The sequence below is a fragment of the Macaca mulatta genome, chromosome 15 (genome assembly GCF_049350105.2).
Source record: "Macaca mulatta isolate MMU2019108-1 chromosome 15, T2T-MMU8v2.0, whole genome shotgun sequence".
Lineage (NCBI taxonomy): Eukaryota > Metazoa > Chordata > Mammalia > Primates > Cercopithecidae > Macaca > Macaca mulatta.
Window position 1 is genome coordinate 79,958,833 of NC_133420.1, and position 18,799 is coordinate 79,977,631.

Sequence of the window (18,799 nt, forward strand, 5' to 3'; positions counted from 1 at the left end):
ATACATATTGAAGAATATTTTGGATGTAGTAAAATTAAAAATACATTAAATTTAATTTCTCTTATTGCTACTTTTTTAGTGTGGGGGTACTATAAAATTTAAATTACATACTTGGTTTATATTTCTAGTGGACAGCATTAATCTAGCCAGAGGCAACAGGTAGGAAAAAAATGGTATACAGATTGGAAATAAGTAAGTACAACTGGCTTTCTCTGCAGAAATGATTGTGTATAAAGAAAATCCTGGTCGAGCGCGGTGGCTCAAGCCTGTAATCCCAGCACTTTGGGAGGCAGAGACGGGCGGATCATGAGGTCAGGAGATCGAGACCTTCCTGGCTAACACGGTGAAACCCCGTCTCTACTAAAAAATACAAAAAAACTAGCCGGGGGAGGTGGCTGGCGCCTGTAGTCCTAGCTCCTCCAGAGGCTGAGGCAGGAGAATGGCGTAAACCCGGGAGGCGGAGCTTGCAGTGAGCTGAGATCCGGCCACTGCACTCCAGCCTGGGCAACACAGCGAGACTCCGCCTCAAAAAAAAAAAGAAAAGAAAAGAAAATCCTGCTAGGTGCGGTGGCTCACGCCTGCAATTCCAACACTTTGGGAGGTCGAGGCGGGCGGATCACGATGTGAGGAGATCGAGACCACCCTGGCTAACAAGGTGAAACCCTGTCTCTACTAAAAACATACACACACAAAAATTAGCCCGGTGTGGTGGCACAAGGCTGTGGTCCCAGCTACTTGGGAGGCTGAGGCAGGAGAATTGCTTGAACCTGGGAGGCAGAGGTTGCAGTGAGCCGCGATCAAACCACTGAACTCCAGTCTGGGTGACAGAGTGAGACTCTGCCTCAAAAACAAAACAACAACAACAAAATCCTAAGAAACCTAAAAGTTGTTGGCTCACTCCTGTAATCCCAGCACTCTGGGAGGTCAAGGCAGGCGGATCACCTGAGGTCAGGAGTGCAAGACCAGCCTGGCCATGGCGAAACCCCATCTCAGCTGGGCGCGGTGGCTCACGCCTGTAATCCCAGCACTTTGGGAGGCCGAGGCGGGCGGATCACAAGGTCAGGAGATAGAGACCACGGTGAAACCCCGTCTCTACTAAAAATACAAAAAATGAGCCGGGCGCAGTGGCGGGCGCCTGTAGTCCCAGCTACTCGGGAGGCTGGGGCAGGAGAATGGCGTGAACCCAGGAGGCGGAGCTTGCAGTGAGCCAGGATCGCGCCACTGCACTCCAGCTTGGGCGACAGAGGAAGACTCCGTCTCAAAAAAAAAAAAAAAAAAAAGAAACCCCATCTCTACTAAAAATACAAAAAATTAGCTGGGTGTGGTGGTGCGCACCTGTAATCCCAGCTACTCAGGAAGCTGAGGCAGGAGAGGAGACTCCCTTGAACCCGGGAGGCAGAGGCTGCAGTGAGCCGAGATCGTGCCATTGCACTCCAGCATGGGCAACAAGAGCAAAACTCCGTCTCAAAAAAAAACCTGTCACAACTAAAAAGTGAATTTAATGATATAACAATAAAAAGTAAATATACGAAAGATTCAGTTGTATTCCTACATACTATCAACAAACTGGGAAAAGAAACCTAAAAATACAATATGACTAGCAAGAGACAACACAAAAAATTAAAATAAAGTGCTTAGGGATAAATTGAACAAAGTATCTACAAGACTTGTAAAATGGAAATTACAAAAACAGTGCTGGGGCTGGACGCGGTGGCTCTAGCCTAAAATCACAGCACACTAGAAAGCCGAAGTGGGTGGATCACCTGAGGTCAGGAGTTCAAGACCAGCCTGGCCAACCTCTGGCCCCATCTCTACTAAAAATACAAAAATTAGCCAGGTGTGGTAGCTGGTTCCTGTAATCCCAGCTACTTGGGAGGCTGAGGCAGGAGAATCGCTTGAACCCCGGGGGGCAGAGGTTCCAGTGAGCCAAGATCGCACCATTGCACTCCAGCCTAGGTGACAAAGGCAAAACTCCATCTCAAATTAAAAAAAAGAAAATTTAAAAAGAAAAAAAAGAAATAAAGTAATAAATAGCATTGGTATAAGAATAGACATACAGGCCGGGCGCGGTGGCTCAAGCCTGTAATCCCAGCACTTTGGGAGGCCGAGGCGGGTGGATCACGAGGTCAGGAGATCGAGACTATCCTGGCTAACATGGTGAAACCCCGTCTCTACTAAAAATACAAAAAAAAAAAACTAGCCGGGCGTGGTGGCGGGCGCCTGTAGTCTCAGCTACTTGGGAGGCTGAGGCGGGAGAATGGCGTGAACCCGGGAGGCGGAGCTTGCAGTGAGCCGAGATCACGCCACTGCACTCCAGCCTGGGAGACACAGCGAGACTCCGTCTCAAAAAAAAAAAAAAAAAAAAAAAAAAGAATAGACATACAGACCAATTAGACAGAAGAAACCAGAAATAGACCCAAACTTACAAAACACAAAAAAGTTGGAAGCCGAGGTGGATGGATCACCTAAGGTCAGGAGTTCGAGACCAGCTGGCCAACATGGTGATACCCCATCTCTACTAAAAATACAAAAATTAGCTGGGCATGGTGGTGGATGCCTGTAATCCTAGCTACTCAGTAAGCTGAGGCAGGAGAATCACTTGAGCATGGGAGATTGAGGTTGCAGTGAGCCAAGATAGCACCACTGGACTCCAGCCTGGGAGACAAAAGCAAAACTCCGTCTCAAACAAAAATAGTCAAATTGCCTATAATTGCCCAATTAATATGAGGAACAAATGTGAAAAAGGAAGAAAAAGAAAGAAATTCTACAGATTAAAACAGCAAGATGCTGGAATAGGACCAGAAATGATCTTTTAGAAAAAGTAGCATGCAAATGGAATAGTATATATGCAAAGGCTCTGAGGGAAAAAACTTGAAAGTAGACTGGTGTGGCAGGTACACATGGGGAAGAAGGTAAGGCTAAAGTGACATGGCCTGTGGGCCATAGGAAATGTTTGTATTATGTAACAGTTCTCAAGTCTATCCATTTTTTTCTATCCCTACCACCGCTGTTCTCAATTCACGTCTAGGTGCCTTCAAGATGTTCTGATCATGAACCTGCAGCCTCACTCAAACTGTTCTCCCAACCCCTCCTTCATAACGGAGCCAAAATATTTAACAGCTTAAATCTTCCAATGTTTCCCTGTTCTCTACAATATAGAGTCTCAATTTCTCACTTGACTGTAAGACCTTTCATGACATAGCCTCTCTTTACTCTCCAGCTTAGCACCCACTCCCTCTAAATTACTTGCATTTTAATAAACTTCATCACATTTTTTTCATTCCTTTATGCCTTTTTACAGCCATTTGTAAGTTTTTAATCAGATGTCTTATTCTATGCAAACCTTCTCTAATCCATACTACACAAGTGTTTCCCTCTGCTCCTGCAGCATATTTTGCTCTATTCTGTATTTGCTGTGCTATAGTTAGGGTGCTTATTTACAGGACTGTTTAACTATTAGACCTTACTAGTCACCTTTTTATATCATTCGTCTTATTATTTCTAGCAGATAGAAAAGTACCTCTTTAATAGATCCTCCTTTCCGTAATTTAAAAAAAGATTTATAACATTTATGCTTTCAGGATCCAAGAATCCCTAAATTAAGAGATAATTGAACTGTACATATACACAGTAAAAAACTAGATTATCAGATAAGAATATCTCCTGGCTAAAAAAATGAAAAAAAAAAAATAAAAACATATCAAAGAAAAAACTCGATTCAAGGACAGCCTTTAAATATTACAAAAACAAATTAATATATCACAAAAATATAAGATGACTCTTCTGTAAACCAACAGACCATAAATCTGGATTTGTAGATAATTAGGTTTGATTGAAACAAAGAACACTTAAAAACATTTAGGCCCCACAATATTACTGAAGTATAGGAATTACACTACTTATATCATAAAAGTTAATGTACACAAACTAGTAGCAAGTCATTAACAGAATTATGAATTTATATTTTGATTTTCTCTCAACGAATTCAAGTCATACATGCACATCTACAGTCTTTCGCCTTGTTTCAATTCAGTTCTCAATTAAATACTATATTGTAGCAGCCCTAATGATCCACCACAAAGAAAGTAATTCAAAAAAAGGTGACTTTCGGCCAGGTGTGGTGGCTCACGCCTGTAATCCCAGCACTTTGGGAGGCCGAGGCAGATGGATCACCTGAGGTCAGGAGTTCAAGACCAGCCTGGCCAACACGGCAAAATCCCGTCTCTACTAAAAATACAAAAATTAGTTGGGTGTGGTAACAGGCATCTGTAATCCCAGCTACTCAGGACCCTGACGCAAGGAGAATCTCTTGATTCAGGACCCGGGAGGCGGAGGCTGCAGTGAGCCGAGATCATGCCATTGCACTCCAGCCTGGGTGACAAGAGCAAGACTCCACCTCATAAAAAAAAAGGAAAAAAAAGAAAAGAAAGTTGACTTTCCCAAAATTTCAAAAAGTAATTTGGTATAGACCTATGGACCATCATATTAGCAAAACAATTTCATTATAGCATTATTTTAAGAGTGAAAATGTATGGGCCAGGCACAGTGGCTCATGCTTGTAATCCTAGCACTTTGTGAGGCTGAGGCCAGTGAAGTGCTTGAGCTTAGGAGTTCAAGAACACCCTGGGCAATATGGCAAAACCCTGTCTCTACAAAAAATACAAAAAGTTAGCCAAGTGTGGTGATGCACGCACGTGCGCGCGCACCTGTAGCCCCAGCTATTAGGGGGGCTAGGGCAGGAGGATCACTTGAACCCAGGAGGTAGAGGCTGCTGTGAGCTGAGATGCACTGCACTCTAGCCCGGGTGACAAAGTGAGACCCTGTCAAAAAAAAACAGCCGGGTGTGGTGGTTCATGCCTGTAATCCCAGCACTTTGGGAGGCTGAGGCGGGTGGATCACGAGGTCAGGAGATCGAGACCACCATGGCTAACACGGTGAAACCCCGTCTCTACTAAAAATAAAAAAAAATTAGCCAGGCATGGTAGCACGTGCCTGTAGTCCCAGCTACTCAGGAGGGCAAGACAGCAGAATCGCTTGAACCTGGGAGGTGGAGGTTGCAGTGAGCCAAGATAGCGCCACTGCACTCCAGCTTGGGTGACAGAGCGAGACTCCATCTCAAAAAAATAATAATAGTAATAATAATCCGAGTAAAAAAGTGGAATTACTAAAATGTTAAGATATGGAAATGGTTAAATAAACTAAGGCAGTAAATAAAACTTTGGACTATTAAAAGCCATAAAATACAGTAATATACAGCAACAGGGAAAGCATGTTAAATTTAAAGACAATTATATCAACATTAATCACAGAATTATACACAAGCACAGGTAGGATTAGAATATTACATTACTACTATATTATAGAAGAATAACAGGACTAGAGTACAGAAAAATATAAGTGTTAGGTGACAGTAATTTAAATTTTTTCTTTTGAATTTCTTTTAATCATGTTACATTTTTTCCAATAAAAAGTTTTCAAAGGCTGGGCATGGTGGCTCACGCCTATAATCCCAGCACTTTCGGAGGCCTAGGTGGGTGGATCACCTGACATCAGGCGTTCGAGACCAGCCTGGCCAACATAGTGAAACCCCTTCTCTACTAAAATTTCAAAAACTAGCCAGCCGTGGTGGCGGGCGCCTGTAATCCCAGCTATTCGGGAAGCTGAGGCAGGAGAATCGCTTGAATCTGTGAGGCAGAGGCAGGAGAATCACTTGAATCTGGGAGGCAGAGGTTGCAATGAGCCGAGATCGCACCACTGCACCCCAGCTTGGGTGAGGAAGCGAGACATCGCAAAAAAAAAAAAAAAAAAAAAAAAAACAGTTTCAAATACCGTATTAAGCTCTATTACATCCACATACTTATATAGGTAGAAAATGTTTTAAAGCTTTAAACTTCTTCCTGCAAAATACTAAGTTTTAAATTTCAAATAATAAAACTGCCTAATTTTGGAATATCCTACAATCTGATGCTAAAGACCTATTGTTTTACACCAGCTGTACTATGCAAAATCCTTTCCCCAAATTTTAGCTGTTAAAAAGGAATTTCCCATTCCAACAAGGCATCCCTTTACTACGTCTGTCAAACTGACAACCTGTGGCACCAGTATAAACAAAATTAACATTTTAAATCAGTTATTATGAAAACTTATTTGCCCTTGCTATTCAACAAACATATTATATTGGAAATTCAAATTACAACAGAAATTCGTTTTGCAAATCAAAAGAACAAATGAAACAACCTGCCACTGACTCAGCAACTTTCTTTTTTATTTTATAACCTGTACTTAAGGTGCAAGCATATGACTGAAACCTAGCTTTCATTTTTTTTCCTTTTTTTTAGCCAGGAAGCCTCCAGAACCAGAATAGGCTCTGAGAGATTCCCCTAGCTTTCAAACTGAGCAGCAAAGCCCATGCAAAATCAGTATTTGTTTTGGCAGGAAACTGCAATGAAAATATGAGATGTTTTGGTCTTAACTGGCAGATACACAAAGAGCAAAGAAAGGTGCCTTATTGAGTTATTATTTATAATGTAAAATCCTTTGTGTATAGCTACAAATTCGCTTTTATTGCAGATACTTAGTATGTTTCTTTATAGAAAGCACCTCAACCAAATATCTCCCAAATTTGGCACCAGGAACTGTTACAGCCTACACATCACTACAGTTCCTTGTAATTTAAAACATCTGCGTTTTAAGAATAGTCTCCACACTCCAACTATGTTGCCAATTTCCTCAGCTAAAAGCTTAAGTTTACACTACAAAATACTGTATTTACTCTCGACAATAGAATGCACTCATTTACGAAGCATACAGGAGTAAATTACTCCAATATGCAACTTCAAAATTTCTCCAATATACAAGGACAACATTTCTAACATTATAGCTTTCCTATTATCCAAATCAGTAAGTCTAAATAGTAGTACTGTACCCTGAACGAGGTACTACTGGCCAAAGTCAAGTCGCATATGATCAATTCACTAAAACAGGTCATACGAAAGATCAGACCCCTAATCTCAATAAACTATTTTGCAAAATGGTCAACGGAGATAATAAAACGGAGGAAAGTGTGGATTGAGCGGCAGAAAACCCTTTGCCATTACTGGAGGAAAAAAAAAATCACAGCAAGCCTATAAGAGAGGCAGATCATGTTCATGAATACAAATCTAAGTTCACTGCCGACTTTCCAGTCTCATAGCAAGAAGGCAGATACCAACTCTTTAACAGTAATACAAAGGACAGGACAAAATATAGTTTCTTTTTTTCGTGTTATATCCAAGAATAAGGATAAAGGATACCTTTAATGTTCAGAGATGAAAATTTCCTTTTGCAACTAATATTGCTCTTATCGCGTGTACACAGAAAAATCATACAATGCTCTGCATTTCTGATAGAGTAATACACACGATCACATCAAATCAAGTATTTATCCAGAACTCAGTGCCTTAGCACTAACGTTCTCCCCTCTCATTATACCCAGACCGGAAGGGAAAACCTATTCCTACGTAAATTAGGGCCTGGGAAGAATGCCTCAACACGGGTTTGCACACAATTAAGCAGGCTCAGTGGGTGAATTTCTCAGGTTACAACGCTTGACAGTATCTCGGAGGCACAGAGACAGCTGAGGGGTCACTACTGGAAATGACACTTTCCCTCACATTTGCACAATAACTGCGGTAACTACCCTAAATTTTCCAGTGTGACAAACATACATAAGGGGAGAAGGGGGTACTATTTAAAAACTGGGTCATTCCTTTTTAGTGCAGATACAAGACGGTCTTCGAGAGGGAAAAGGTCTATCAAGCAGAAAAGGGGAGGAAAAACAAAAACAAAAAAAAAAACGACAGCATTCTTAAAACAGAAAAAGTTACAGCTCTTTACAGAAGTCAGCCCTAGGACTTCATTCCTTGGTTTTGTGTTTAGTCACTCCAGAGTTAAAAGGACCCTGCCTTCCTAAAAAGTCATCCCCGACAAAGAAGCCCTGAGGATCGGCGTAAGACAGAGGAGGAAATGTCCTCAATTCACCAGCGACACCTGCCCAGGTCCCCCTCCTCCCCGTTGTCCCCGACATTTCTCAGTCCCCCGACCCCCCTCGAGACGGCCCGCCACCCCGGGCTCTAGCTCTACGTGCTCTCGGCCTCGACCCCCTCTGGGAACCCCCGATCCTGCTCCCTCCGCACCCCTGCCCCCACCCAGGCGGCCGTCGCCCCGGCGGTCCCCCGGGCCCAGACTCCTCGCGCTTGTAAGCAAACGATTCTCAGGGGCCCGGGCGGCGGCGCGGGGAGGCTCTCCAGGGGCAGCCTTTCCCCGACCACATCCCGCAGGCTCCGGGGACTCCCCGCCCCCGGAAACCGCGGAGAAACTAGGCCAGGAACGCCAGCCGCGGCCACTCTCCGCCTCCTCGGCGACCCCCCGCAGGCCGGCCACTTGGAATTCTGCCTTCTCGGCTCTACCTGTCCGGCGCCCTCCCAGCCTTGGAGCGCAGGCCCCGCGAGGGCACAGCTCAGGCTTCCTCCGCCAAAGGCCCCGCGCCGCAGCCTCACCTGCTGCCTGGTCCTCTGTCAGCGCCACCGCGACACGGTTTCTTCCTGGGGCATGAAAGCACCGGTTCCGCGGCCTGGGCGCGCTCGGCAGGGCAGGGCGGGGTACTAGCTCCAGCGGCCGCCGCCACCTCAGTCCGCTCTGCGCCTGCGCCGCCTCGCGGGCAGGGTCTCGGAGGGGCGCCGCCTACAGCCAGGAGCAATGGCCGGAGCGCGGGCCCGCGCGGGTGCCTCCGCGCTGTGAGCCGTCTAACAGTGCGGGCGGCGGGTCGCCTAGGAACTGCCCGCGGCGCCTCCGTCCCAAGACTTGACCGCCATGTTTCTGTTCCCTTTTTCTCCCCCGCCTTCCGCCCCTTTCCACAGAACAGCACTTTCCTTTCCTCCTCCCTCTCCCTTTCCTCCTGCGGGGGCGGGTGGAAAAGGGCGGTGGGGGGGAGAAGGCGTGGAGAGGAGGGGGCGGGGCGGCGCTCAGGCCCCGCCCCCGGGGTCCGAGGCCCCGCGGCCACCGCTCCCCTCCCCCGACCCCTGCGCGACCCCGGCTGGGCGCGGGGTCTGAGTCCTGTGGGCCTCCGAGTCCCTCCTCCGCGTTCGCGCGGCCGAGCCTGCACAAACAGAGCTGGGGAGAAAGCGCTCTGGAGGTCGCTGTGCACCCCTTCCTGCGGGGCTCAGCCTCGGCGTGTAATATGGGTTTATTGCCTTGGCCTCAGGCAGGTGGCGGCTTCTTCTCTCCGAGTTTTCAAAGACAGGGAAAGTGATGTCGAGTGGCTGAAGGTTACTGAGGACAGTGCCGGGAGATACGTGAAGATTCCTTCCCTGGGTGGGAGCTGGAATTCCCACGCATGAGTAGGGGGCTCTGGGACCCCAGAGAGACCGGCGCGCTGGCGCTTCCCGAAACCCCTTGGCTCCAGCGCACCATGTGAGTCCCTGGCCGCATTCGGTGTCGCTACTTCGGCCCAGATTTGGGGATGGGAATTCCTAATGGAGTAATCGCTTATTTACATAGTACCCTCACGCCTCCTAAGAGTAGCCTCATTATTGACACAGACGCCTGCAGAGTCGTTTCGCTATAATGCAAATTTTGCAAGATATTTTTGAACAACGTTTTTGAGTTATAGTAAATGAAAAAGAATAATCAGTAATTATTTAGGAAGAAGGAAATGGTTTGAAGTAGAACTTTTTTACCTCTGGGGGGGGAAAAAAAGGCGAATGACTTCAGATTCCATGGCAGGTCAAAATCAGAACTGGTAAGATTTCTGCACATCTGGTGAGTATCCACATACATAATGATTATTTTCCTGAGAATTACACTCTCCTTATTTCATCTGTATTTTTGCATAAAAATGTGAAATTAGACCTAGGTCATAAATGTACTGCTGTCCATTTATTTCTGAAGTTTATTGCATATCATGAATAATTTGAGTTTTATATTCAATAGCAGAAACTATTTTTCTAACCACATAAGCAGTCAGAATTGATTTCAGAAGAAATGCGCAGCAATAAAAATAAGGCTTATTTAATAACAGTTTGGAGCCAATTCGGGCCCCCTGGAAACTTGACAATCCAGCTTGTGGGCCGGATGCGGTGGCTCACGCCTGTAATCTCAGCACTTTGGGAGGCTGAGGCGGGCGGATCCCCTGACGTCAAGAGTTCGAGACCAGCCGGACCAAGATTGAGAAACCCCATCTCTACTAAAACACTGGGCGTGGTGGTGCATGCCTGTAATCCCAGCTACTCGGGAGGCCAAGGCAGGAGAATGGCTTGAACCCGGGAGGCGGAGGTTGCAGTGAGCGGAGATCGCACCATTGCACTCCAGGTTGGGCAGTAAGAGCAAAACTCTGCCTCAAAAAAAAAAAGAAAGAAAATTTAGTTTGTGTACTTCTTTTCCTTCCTTCCCCAAGTCTAAATTAATTAACAGTTTTAAAGCAATATTAAACAAGATTTCTTTTTTTATTTACATATATAGTTTTTAATTTTTCCTCATCTCAACTAGGAAAGATAAGATTTCTTCAGCCCCCCACCCCTTTTTTTGGACCCAGGGTCTCCCTCTGTCACCCAGACTGGAGTGCAGTGGCACAAACAGGGTTCACTGCAGCCTTGACTTCCAGGGCTCAAGCAGTCCTCCCACCTCAGCCTCCCAAGTAGCTGAGACGGTAGGTCCGTGCCAATCACCCACCCACACCCCACTAATTTTTTTGGGGGGTAGGGGAACATATAAAGTCTCACTATATTGCCCAGGCTAGTCTTGAACACCTGAGCTCAAGCAGTCCTCTCACCTCAGCCTCCCAAAACTCTGGGGATTACAGACATGCACTGCGCCCAACCAAGACAAGATTTCTTAATGGGTACATTTATTTCATTAACACTCAGGGATTCAGAGTTTTTTTGTTTTTGTTTGATTGTTTCTCTCTTTTTATGGCACCCACGGAAATGAAAAATGGATGAAGCCGGTATCTCTCTTCCACTTGACTTGATTTTTGTCACTTTGCAATGGAAGGCTTAGGATTTTCTTTAATTTTTCTCACTATCTTAATCGTCCTATAGATTTACCATAGATTTTTCACTGCCATTTTCTGCCAAAAATGTCATAGAATGAACTTGAATGTTTTGGGACTAATTTTTCATCTGAGTTAACTGTTCTTAGATCTGAAAGTTCTTGATGTGGCAGCCTTCTCAATTGCATGCTTAGGGGCCCAGAACTGAAATAAGTTCATTTTAAATTTTGTTTTTTATATATGTATATATATACATGTATGTGTGTGTATATGTGTGTGTGTGTGTGTGTATATATATATATATATATTTTTTTTTTTTTTTCTTGAGACAGAGTCTTGCTCTGTTGCCCAGGCTGGAGTGCAATGGTGTCATTTTGGCTCACTGCAAACTCCACCTCCCAGGCTGAAGCAATTCTCCTGCCTCAGCCTTCCAAGTAGCTGGGACTACAGGCGTGCGCCACCACGCCTGGCTAATTTATTGTATTCCTTTTTTTTTTTTGGTAGAGACAGGGTTTTGCCACGTTGCCCAGGCTGGTCTCAAACTCCTGAGCTCAAGCAATCCGCCTGCTTCCCGGCCACCCAAAGTGCTAGGATTCCAGGTGTGAGCCACCGTACCTACTCTTGTTTTAAATTTTAATATAAAGGCTGGGCGCCATGGTTCACGCCTGTATTCCCAGCACTTTGGGAGACTGAGGCGGGTGGATCACTGGAGGTCGGGAATTGGAGACCAGCCTGACCAATATGGTGAAATCCCGCCTCTACTTAAAAATACAAAAATTAGACTGGGCGCGGTGGCTCCTGCCTGTAATCCCAGCATTTTGGGAGGCCGAGGCGGGCGGATCACAGAGTCACGAGATCGAGACCATCCTGGCTAACACAGTGAAACCCCGTCTCTACTAAACATTCAAAAAATTAGCCAGGCGTGGTGGTGGGCGCCTGTAGTCTCAGCTACTCGGGAGGCTGAGGCAGGAGAATGGCGTGAACCCGGGTGGCGGAGCTTGCGGTGAGCCGAGATCGCACCACTGCACTCCAGCCTGGGCGACAGAGCAAGACTCCGTCTCAAAAAAAAAAAAAATACAAAAATTAGCCGAATGTGGTGGTGGGTGCCTGTATAATAATAATAATTGATGAATGCCTGGCATAAATCAGTCTATGCTTCCCTCACTTTCTTTCACTCTGTCCTTGGGTAAGGTACTTAACTTTTCCTCATCTGTAAAGTAAGTAGAATGATATTCACAAAGAAGATCATTTATTAATTTACAATAAGCCATAAATATTAAACACATCAGTTCAGGAATCAATAATCAGCACATGTGATAGGCAGCCTCTCAGTATGGTCTACAACAATTCCTGCCTCCTGCTATTTATACCCTTGTGTAATCCCCTCCTATTGAGTGTGGGGTGAAATTATTGACTGTTTTCTAACACACTGAGTACTTCAAAACTGATGAGATATCTCTTAACAGGATGAAATGATAAAAGACTGTGACTTCAGTCTTGAATTCTCTGTCTCATCCTCTTGGATTGCTTGCTCTTGGGGAAACTAGCTACGATGCCATCAGATTTCCTCGTGATTTAAATTAGAAGTGGATCCTCCCCAAACTGAGCCTCGAGATGATTACGGCCTCAGCCAACGTCTTGATCGCAACGTCCTGAGAGACCCTGATCCAGATCACCCTGCTAAGCCACTCCCGGATTCTTTACTCACAGAAACTGTGAGGTAATAAATGTTTCTTCTTTCCAGCTGCAAAATTTGGGGATGATTTGTTACATGACAACACATAACTAACAAGACACAATAGTACCTGGAAGGTAGCAAGTGCTCAATAATGGTAGCTCTTCTTTTAGTGAATATGATTGGATCATTCAGCATATGACTTGGCATCCTGTAATGCTGATCCAAGCTTATTTTAATACCATAATGATAATGTTTACAGTTGCAATAAGAAAAAATATTTAGGAAAAGTGGGAAGACTTTTTTTTTTTTTTTTTTTTTGAGACGGAGTCTTGCTTTGTCACCCAGGCTGGAGTGCAGTGACACGATCTCAGCTCATTGCAAGCTCTACCTGCTGGGTTCACGCCATTCTCCTGCCTCAGCCTCCCGAGTAGCTGAGACTACAGGCGCCCGCCACCACGCCCAGCTAATTTTTTGTATTTTTAGTAGAGATGGGGTTTCACCGTGTTAGCCAGGATGGTCTCGATCTCCTGACCTCATGATCCGCCCGCCTCAACCTCCCAAAGTGCTGCTATTACAGACATGAACCACTGCTCCCGGCCGGAAAGACTGACTTTATCTCATCTGTTATTTATAAACCACCTTTGATGAAAGAGAAATTTGTTAAGACTGTGCTTCATATGATGTCTAGGATTTGCTTCAAAATAATCCGTGGGGGATGGGGAGGAGTGCGGGAAAGAGAAGGGAGTAGGTAGGGGGTGGGTAAAAAAGATTAGACACATGTGGAAGTTGGGTGATTGGTACCTCAGAGTTCCTTTCCTTTTTATGGCTTTTTAAATTTTTCTGTAATAAAAAAGGTTTCTTTTTAAAGTATTTTGTGGAATCAGAAGTTTGGAGCTGAACTCCAATCTTTAGAGATCATCTATTCTAATTAACTGATTTGATAAGATGAGGAAATTAAGGCCCAGCCAAATTTACTGACTTATCCAGAGTCTCCCAGTCTCATTTTTGGTGATTTCCTATTTAGATATTGAGGAGAAATTACTCACTTCAAAGTTCTTTTGATTGATTGATTGATTGATTGATTGATTGTCAGCCTCAGAAGTCACATAGCTCTTTATCTCACCAAACAGTAACTTGTTCGAGATTTCCTAGGAGAGCCTCCACAGCATAAAAATTCAAGCCTGTTCTCCACTTTCCGAAACGTAATCTGCATGTGGTAGACTGGCGAGTTATTTGGCTCTGGTCCCCCAACGCATTAATTTCAGAAAACATAGTATTTGAAGGCCCAGTGCTTCACACCTGCAGGCATTCTTAGCCACTGTTTTAGATTTTTAAGTAAAATAACATCAACAAACACTGAATCTGTTTTATTAAACACTAAATCTCCTATTTAAATGACCCAGAATATCCTACCCTTCACAGGGAGTGTTAGCACACTCTTCTCTTTGTGCTCCCCTCCCATATCTTATCTGGCTAGGACTCTGTCTCAGCGTTATCAAAGTGGGCTAGAGTCTCTTGGTACTCAGCACATTCTTTATCTAGCTTTCTTTTCTAGGCCTACAAGCCAAATGTGGCTGGGCAAGGAGTGGGAAGGACTATCACGAGGCTCCTCATCTTGAGTGGGAGGAGAGTAAGTGATCTTGAGAACAGCATCTTAATAGGTCATAAAGAAAAGCAGGGAGTTAGCAGAGGGAGGAAAACAGAGAAAGGAGTAATGGGCAGGAAGATGGTCTGTATGAGTATCTGAGACATAAGACCTGCTGCCCATAGCTGGCCTTTTTTTGTTTTTGAGATGGAGTTTCGCTCTTATTGTCCAAACTAGAGTGCAGTGGTGCGATCTTGGCTCAGTGCAACTTCCACCTCCAGGTTCAAGTGATTCTTATGCCTCAGCCTCCTGAGTAGCTGGCATTACAGGGGTGTGCCACCACGCCTAGCTAATTTTTTGTATTTTGAGTAGAAACGGGGTTTTACCATGTTAGCCAGGCTTATCTCAAACTTAGGTGATCCGCCCGCCTCAGCCTCCCAAAGTGCTAGGATTACAGGCGTGAGCCACTGCGCCCAGCCCATAGCTGGCTTTTATAGGCTCCTAAAGTATTTTATGTGGATGGAACCGTCCTCTGCCCTCCATCTTTCCCCACTATTGGGTATTAGTGTCTGTGCTGACTTGAATACTACTTTAGCATTTACCTCCAAATATGGCCAATTTCCCTAAGTGGCACTTGTCCACATCTGTCTACAATAGCTAGCTATGTTCCTGTGTCCCACCTTAGAGGACTGTTGTTTGTCCTGACTGAGCTTGATTCTTACCTGCTTCCTTGAACCCCTTTTTCTGAGCCTCAGTTATGATATTTGTCACATCATAGCAAATTGTCCTGACTGTAGATGCAGAAATGTATGTGTTATTTCAAAGCTTACACCTGGTAAAGTAGCTCCCGCCTATAATGCCAACATGTTGGGAGGTTGCAGCAGGAGCTTGGGAGTTCAAGACCAGCCTAGGCAACATAGCAAGACCTTGTCTCTACTAAAAAAAAAAAAAAATCCAAAAAAAATTAACCATTTGTAATGATGCACGCCTGCAGTCCCAGCTACCCAGGAGGCTGAGTCAGGAAGATCGCTTGAGTCTAAGAGATCATGGCTGCAGTGAGCGGAGATCTTGCCACTGCACTCAAGCCTGAGTGACAGAGCAAGATTTTGTCTCAAAAACAAAACAAAAAAAGATTAAATTTTAAAAATACTAGCGTTCGTTTTGGCCAGGCATGGTGGCTCACACCTGTAATCCCAGCACTTTGGGAGGCCACGGTGGGTGGATCACGAGGTCAAGAGATTGAGACCATCCTGACCAACATGGTAAAACCCCATCTCTACTAAAAATACAAAAGTTAGCCAGGCGTGGTGGCGTGCACCTGTAGTCCCAGCTACTCAGGAGGCTGAGGCAGGAGAATTGCTTGAATCTGCGAGGTGGAGGTTGCAGTGAGCTGAGATCGCACCACTGCACTCCAGTCTGGCAATAGAGCGAGACTCTGTCTCAAAAAAAAAAAAATACTATATTATAGAAAACAAAGCAATAATACATAAACAAAAATAGTAGTACAGTAAACTTTTCTGTATCCATCACCCACCTTCAGCAATTATGTTAATCTTTTTTTTTTTTTTTCTGAGACAGAGTCCACTCTGTTACCCAGGCTGTAGTGCAGTGGGGCTATCTTGGCTCACTGCAACCTCCACTTCCCAGGCTCCAGCAATTCTCCTGCTTCAGCCTCCTGAGTAGCTGAGATTACAGGTGCCCACCACCACACCCAGCTAGTTTTTGTATTTTTAGTAGAGATAGGCTTTCGTGGTGTTGGCTAGGCTGGTCTCGAACTCCTGACCTCAACTGATCCACCCACCTCCGCCTCCTAAAGTGCTGGGATTACAGGCATGAGCCACCGTGCCTGGCTAACTCATGTTAATCTTGTGTTGTGTATATTTCCACCCACTCCTCACTCCCCCAAGTATTTTGAAACAAATATATATTATTTCATTTTTAAATATTTCAGTGTATATCTCTAAAATATAAAAATGTTTTGTTTTTGTTTTTGTTTCTTTGAGACAGAGTCTCACTCTGTTGCCCAGGCTGGAGTACAGTGGCGCAATCTCGGCTCACTGCAATCTCCACCTCCCAGGTTCAAGTGATTCTTCTGCCTCAGCCTTCAGAGTACCTGGGACTACTGGTGTGCACCACCACGCCCGGCCAAGTTTTGTATTTTTAGGAGAGACGGGGTTTCACCACATTGGCCAGGCTGGTCTTGAACTCCTGATCTCAAGGGATCCACCCATGTCAGCCTCCCAAAATGCTGGGATTACAGGCGTGAGCCACCATGCCTGGCCTATTTGTTTATTTATTTATTTTAGAGATAGAGTCTTGGTCTGTTGTCCAGGTTTGAATGCAGCAGAGTAGTTATAACTCATTGCATCCTTCAACTCCTGAGTTCGAACAATCCTACCACCTCAGCCTCCCAAGCAGCTGGGACTACACGTATGAACCACCATGCCAGCTAAGATAAAGATCATTATTATTATTGTTATTATTTTGAAACAGTCTCACTTTGTCATCCAAGCCAAGTGCAGTGGCACAATCACAGTTCACTGCAGCCTTGACCTCCCCGGCTCAAGCTACCTTCCCACCCCAGCCTCAAAAGCAACTAGGACAACAGGCATGCACCACCACATCTGGCCAAGTTTTGTATTTTTTGTAGACACAGGGTTTCACCATGTTGCCCAGGCTGATCTGGAACCCCTGGGCTCAAGCAGTCCTCCCACCTTGGCCTCCTAAAGTGCTGGGGTTATAGGTGTGAGCCCATGCCCAGCCTGGTTCTGCTTTTCATTGGACAAATATTTATTGAGCATTTACTGTGTGTCAGGCATAGGAACAGGAGTTGGATATACAGTGGATCTGTACTATTCATGGATTCTATACTTGTGAATTTACCTACTTTCTAAAATTTATTTGTAAGCTAAAAATCAACACATATGGCATTTTCAGTCACTCATGGGCATGTATAAAGAAGCAAAAAATTTGAGTCACTCAGCCAGGTATGGTGGCTTATGCCCGGTCCCAGTGACTTATATCTTGGTCCCAGCTGCTTGGGAGGCTGAGGCAGGGGAATGGTGTGAACCCAGGAGGCGGAGCTTGCGGTGAGCTGAGATCGTGCCACTGCACTCCAGCCTGGGTGACAGAGCGAGACTCTGTGTCAAAAAAAAAAAGGGCAGTGTTTCTCAGACTTCATTGCACATTAGGGTCATTTAGGGATCTTTTAAAAAGTCTGAAGCAACATCTCATACCAATTAAATCACAGTTTATTGGGTTGGGACACAGGCATCAGTATTTTTTAAAGCTCACAAGTGATTCTAATGGACAGATAAGTTTGAGAGCCCCTGAGCTAGAGTCATCTGAGAAGGCATCAAGGAATGGGATTTGGAGTGATTCTTGAAGCATAGATGGAATTTGATTAGCTGGAGAGAAGGTGGAAATTTTGATGAAAATATTCCTAATAATAATTATAGCAAATTGTCATTTCCATTTTGATCAGGACAAATGGTTTGTAAAAGTTACTTGATAAAAGGAATAAAGTGTCATCATTATTCAAATAAATAAAATATTGTTCAATACAGCCAAATTTCTAAGATTTAACAAACAAATACATTAAAAAATATTCACAACTGAGCTCAGTGGCAGTGGCTCACACCCTAATCCCAGCACTTTGGAAGGCTGAGGCAGGAGGATTATTTGAGCCTAGGAGTTTGAGGTTACAGTGAGCTATGATGGCATCACCACACTCCAGCCTGGGCAACAGAGCAAGACCCTGTCTCAAAAAAAAAAAAAGACTGCATTTCCCAAAAATGGCTAGTTTTTTTGTTTTAATTTTGCCAGGCACAGTGATCCACACCTATAATCCCAGCAATTTGGGAGGCCAAGGCAGGCAGATTGCTTGACCTCAGGCGTTCAAGACCAGCCTGGACAATATAGCAAAACCGCATCTCTACAAAAAATACAAAAATTCGCCGGGCATGCTGGCATACTCCTGTAGTCTCAACTACTTGGCTGGGAGGATGGCTTGAGCCCTGAAGGTGGAGATTGCACCACTGCATTCCTGCCTAAGTGACAGAACCAGACCTTGTCTCAAAAAAAAAAAAAAAAAAAAAAAGGTTTGTAATATTATAAACCGAAGAGCCTAGGCCAGGCATGGTGGCTTATGCCTATAATCCTAACACTTTGGGAGGCCAAGGCAGGCGGATTGCCTGAGCTCAGGAGTGTGAGACCAGCCTGGGCAACATGGCAAAACCCCATCTCTACTAAAAACACAAAAACTTAGCTGGGCATGGTGGTGCACACCTGTAATCCCAGCTACTCGGGAAGCTGAGGTGGGAGGATCGCTTGAAGCGGGAGGCAAGAGGTTGCAATGTGCCAAGATCGCACCACTGCACTCTAGCCTGGGCGACAGAGTGAGACTCTGTCTCAAATAAATAAATAAATAGCCTATTGATTGGGAGCCATGTGTAACCTGTATCACTGATCATTTTGAGATTTCTGTTCAAATAGTTATGTATAAAGTTGA

General features: G+C 44.8%; 2 protein-coding genes across 15 annotated transcripts in view; one reads left to right on the top strand and one right to left on the bottom strand.

Annotated features, from left to right (window-relative positions):
* The window catches only part of DENND4C (DENN domain containing 4C), a 149,123-nt gene extending 140,445 nt beyond the window's left edge, over positions 1–8,678 (bottom strand). For all 14 annotated transcript variants that reach the window (XM_077966027.1, XM_015117632.3, XM_015117629.3 and 11 more), the window contains exon 1: positions 8,538–8,678. The gene's annotated coding sequence lies outside the window, so the exon portion shown is untranslated. The remainder of the gene's footprint in view (positions 1–8,537) is intronic.
* On the top strand, positions 7,031–12,778 carry LOC114672645 (uncharacterized). Its single transcript, XM_077966415.1, has 4 exons — positions 7,031–7,061; positions 7,956–8,408; positions 8,467–9,798; positions 12,493–12,778. The coding sequence occupies exons 1-3, from the start codon at positions 7,031–7,033 to the stop codon at positions 9,375–9,377; spliced, it is 1,395 nt and encodes a 464-aa protein (XP_077822541.1). The 3' UTR covers positions 9,378–9,798; positions 12,493–12,778.
* The last annotated feature ends 6,021 nt before the right edge of the window (positions 12,779–18,799 follow it).

Excerpts from the sequence above, each read along its gene's own strand:
- LOC114672645 (XM_077966415.1), top strand. The coding sequence starts at position 7,031 with ATGGTCAACGGAGATAATAAAACGGAGGAAA. Across the intron at positions 7,062-7,955 it reads AGATAATAAAACGGAGGAAA|TCATCCCCGACAAAGAAGCC; the intron begins GTGTGGATTGAG and ends CTTCCTAAAAAG. Across the intron at positions 8,409-8,466 it reads CGCCTCCTCGGCGACCCCCC|CCTTGGAGCGCAGGCCCCGC; the intron begins GCAGGCCGGCCA and ends GCGCCCTCCCAG.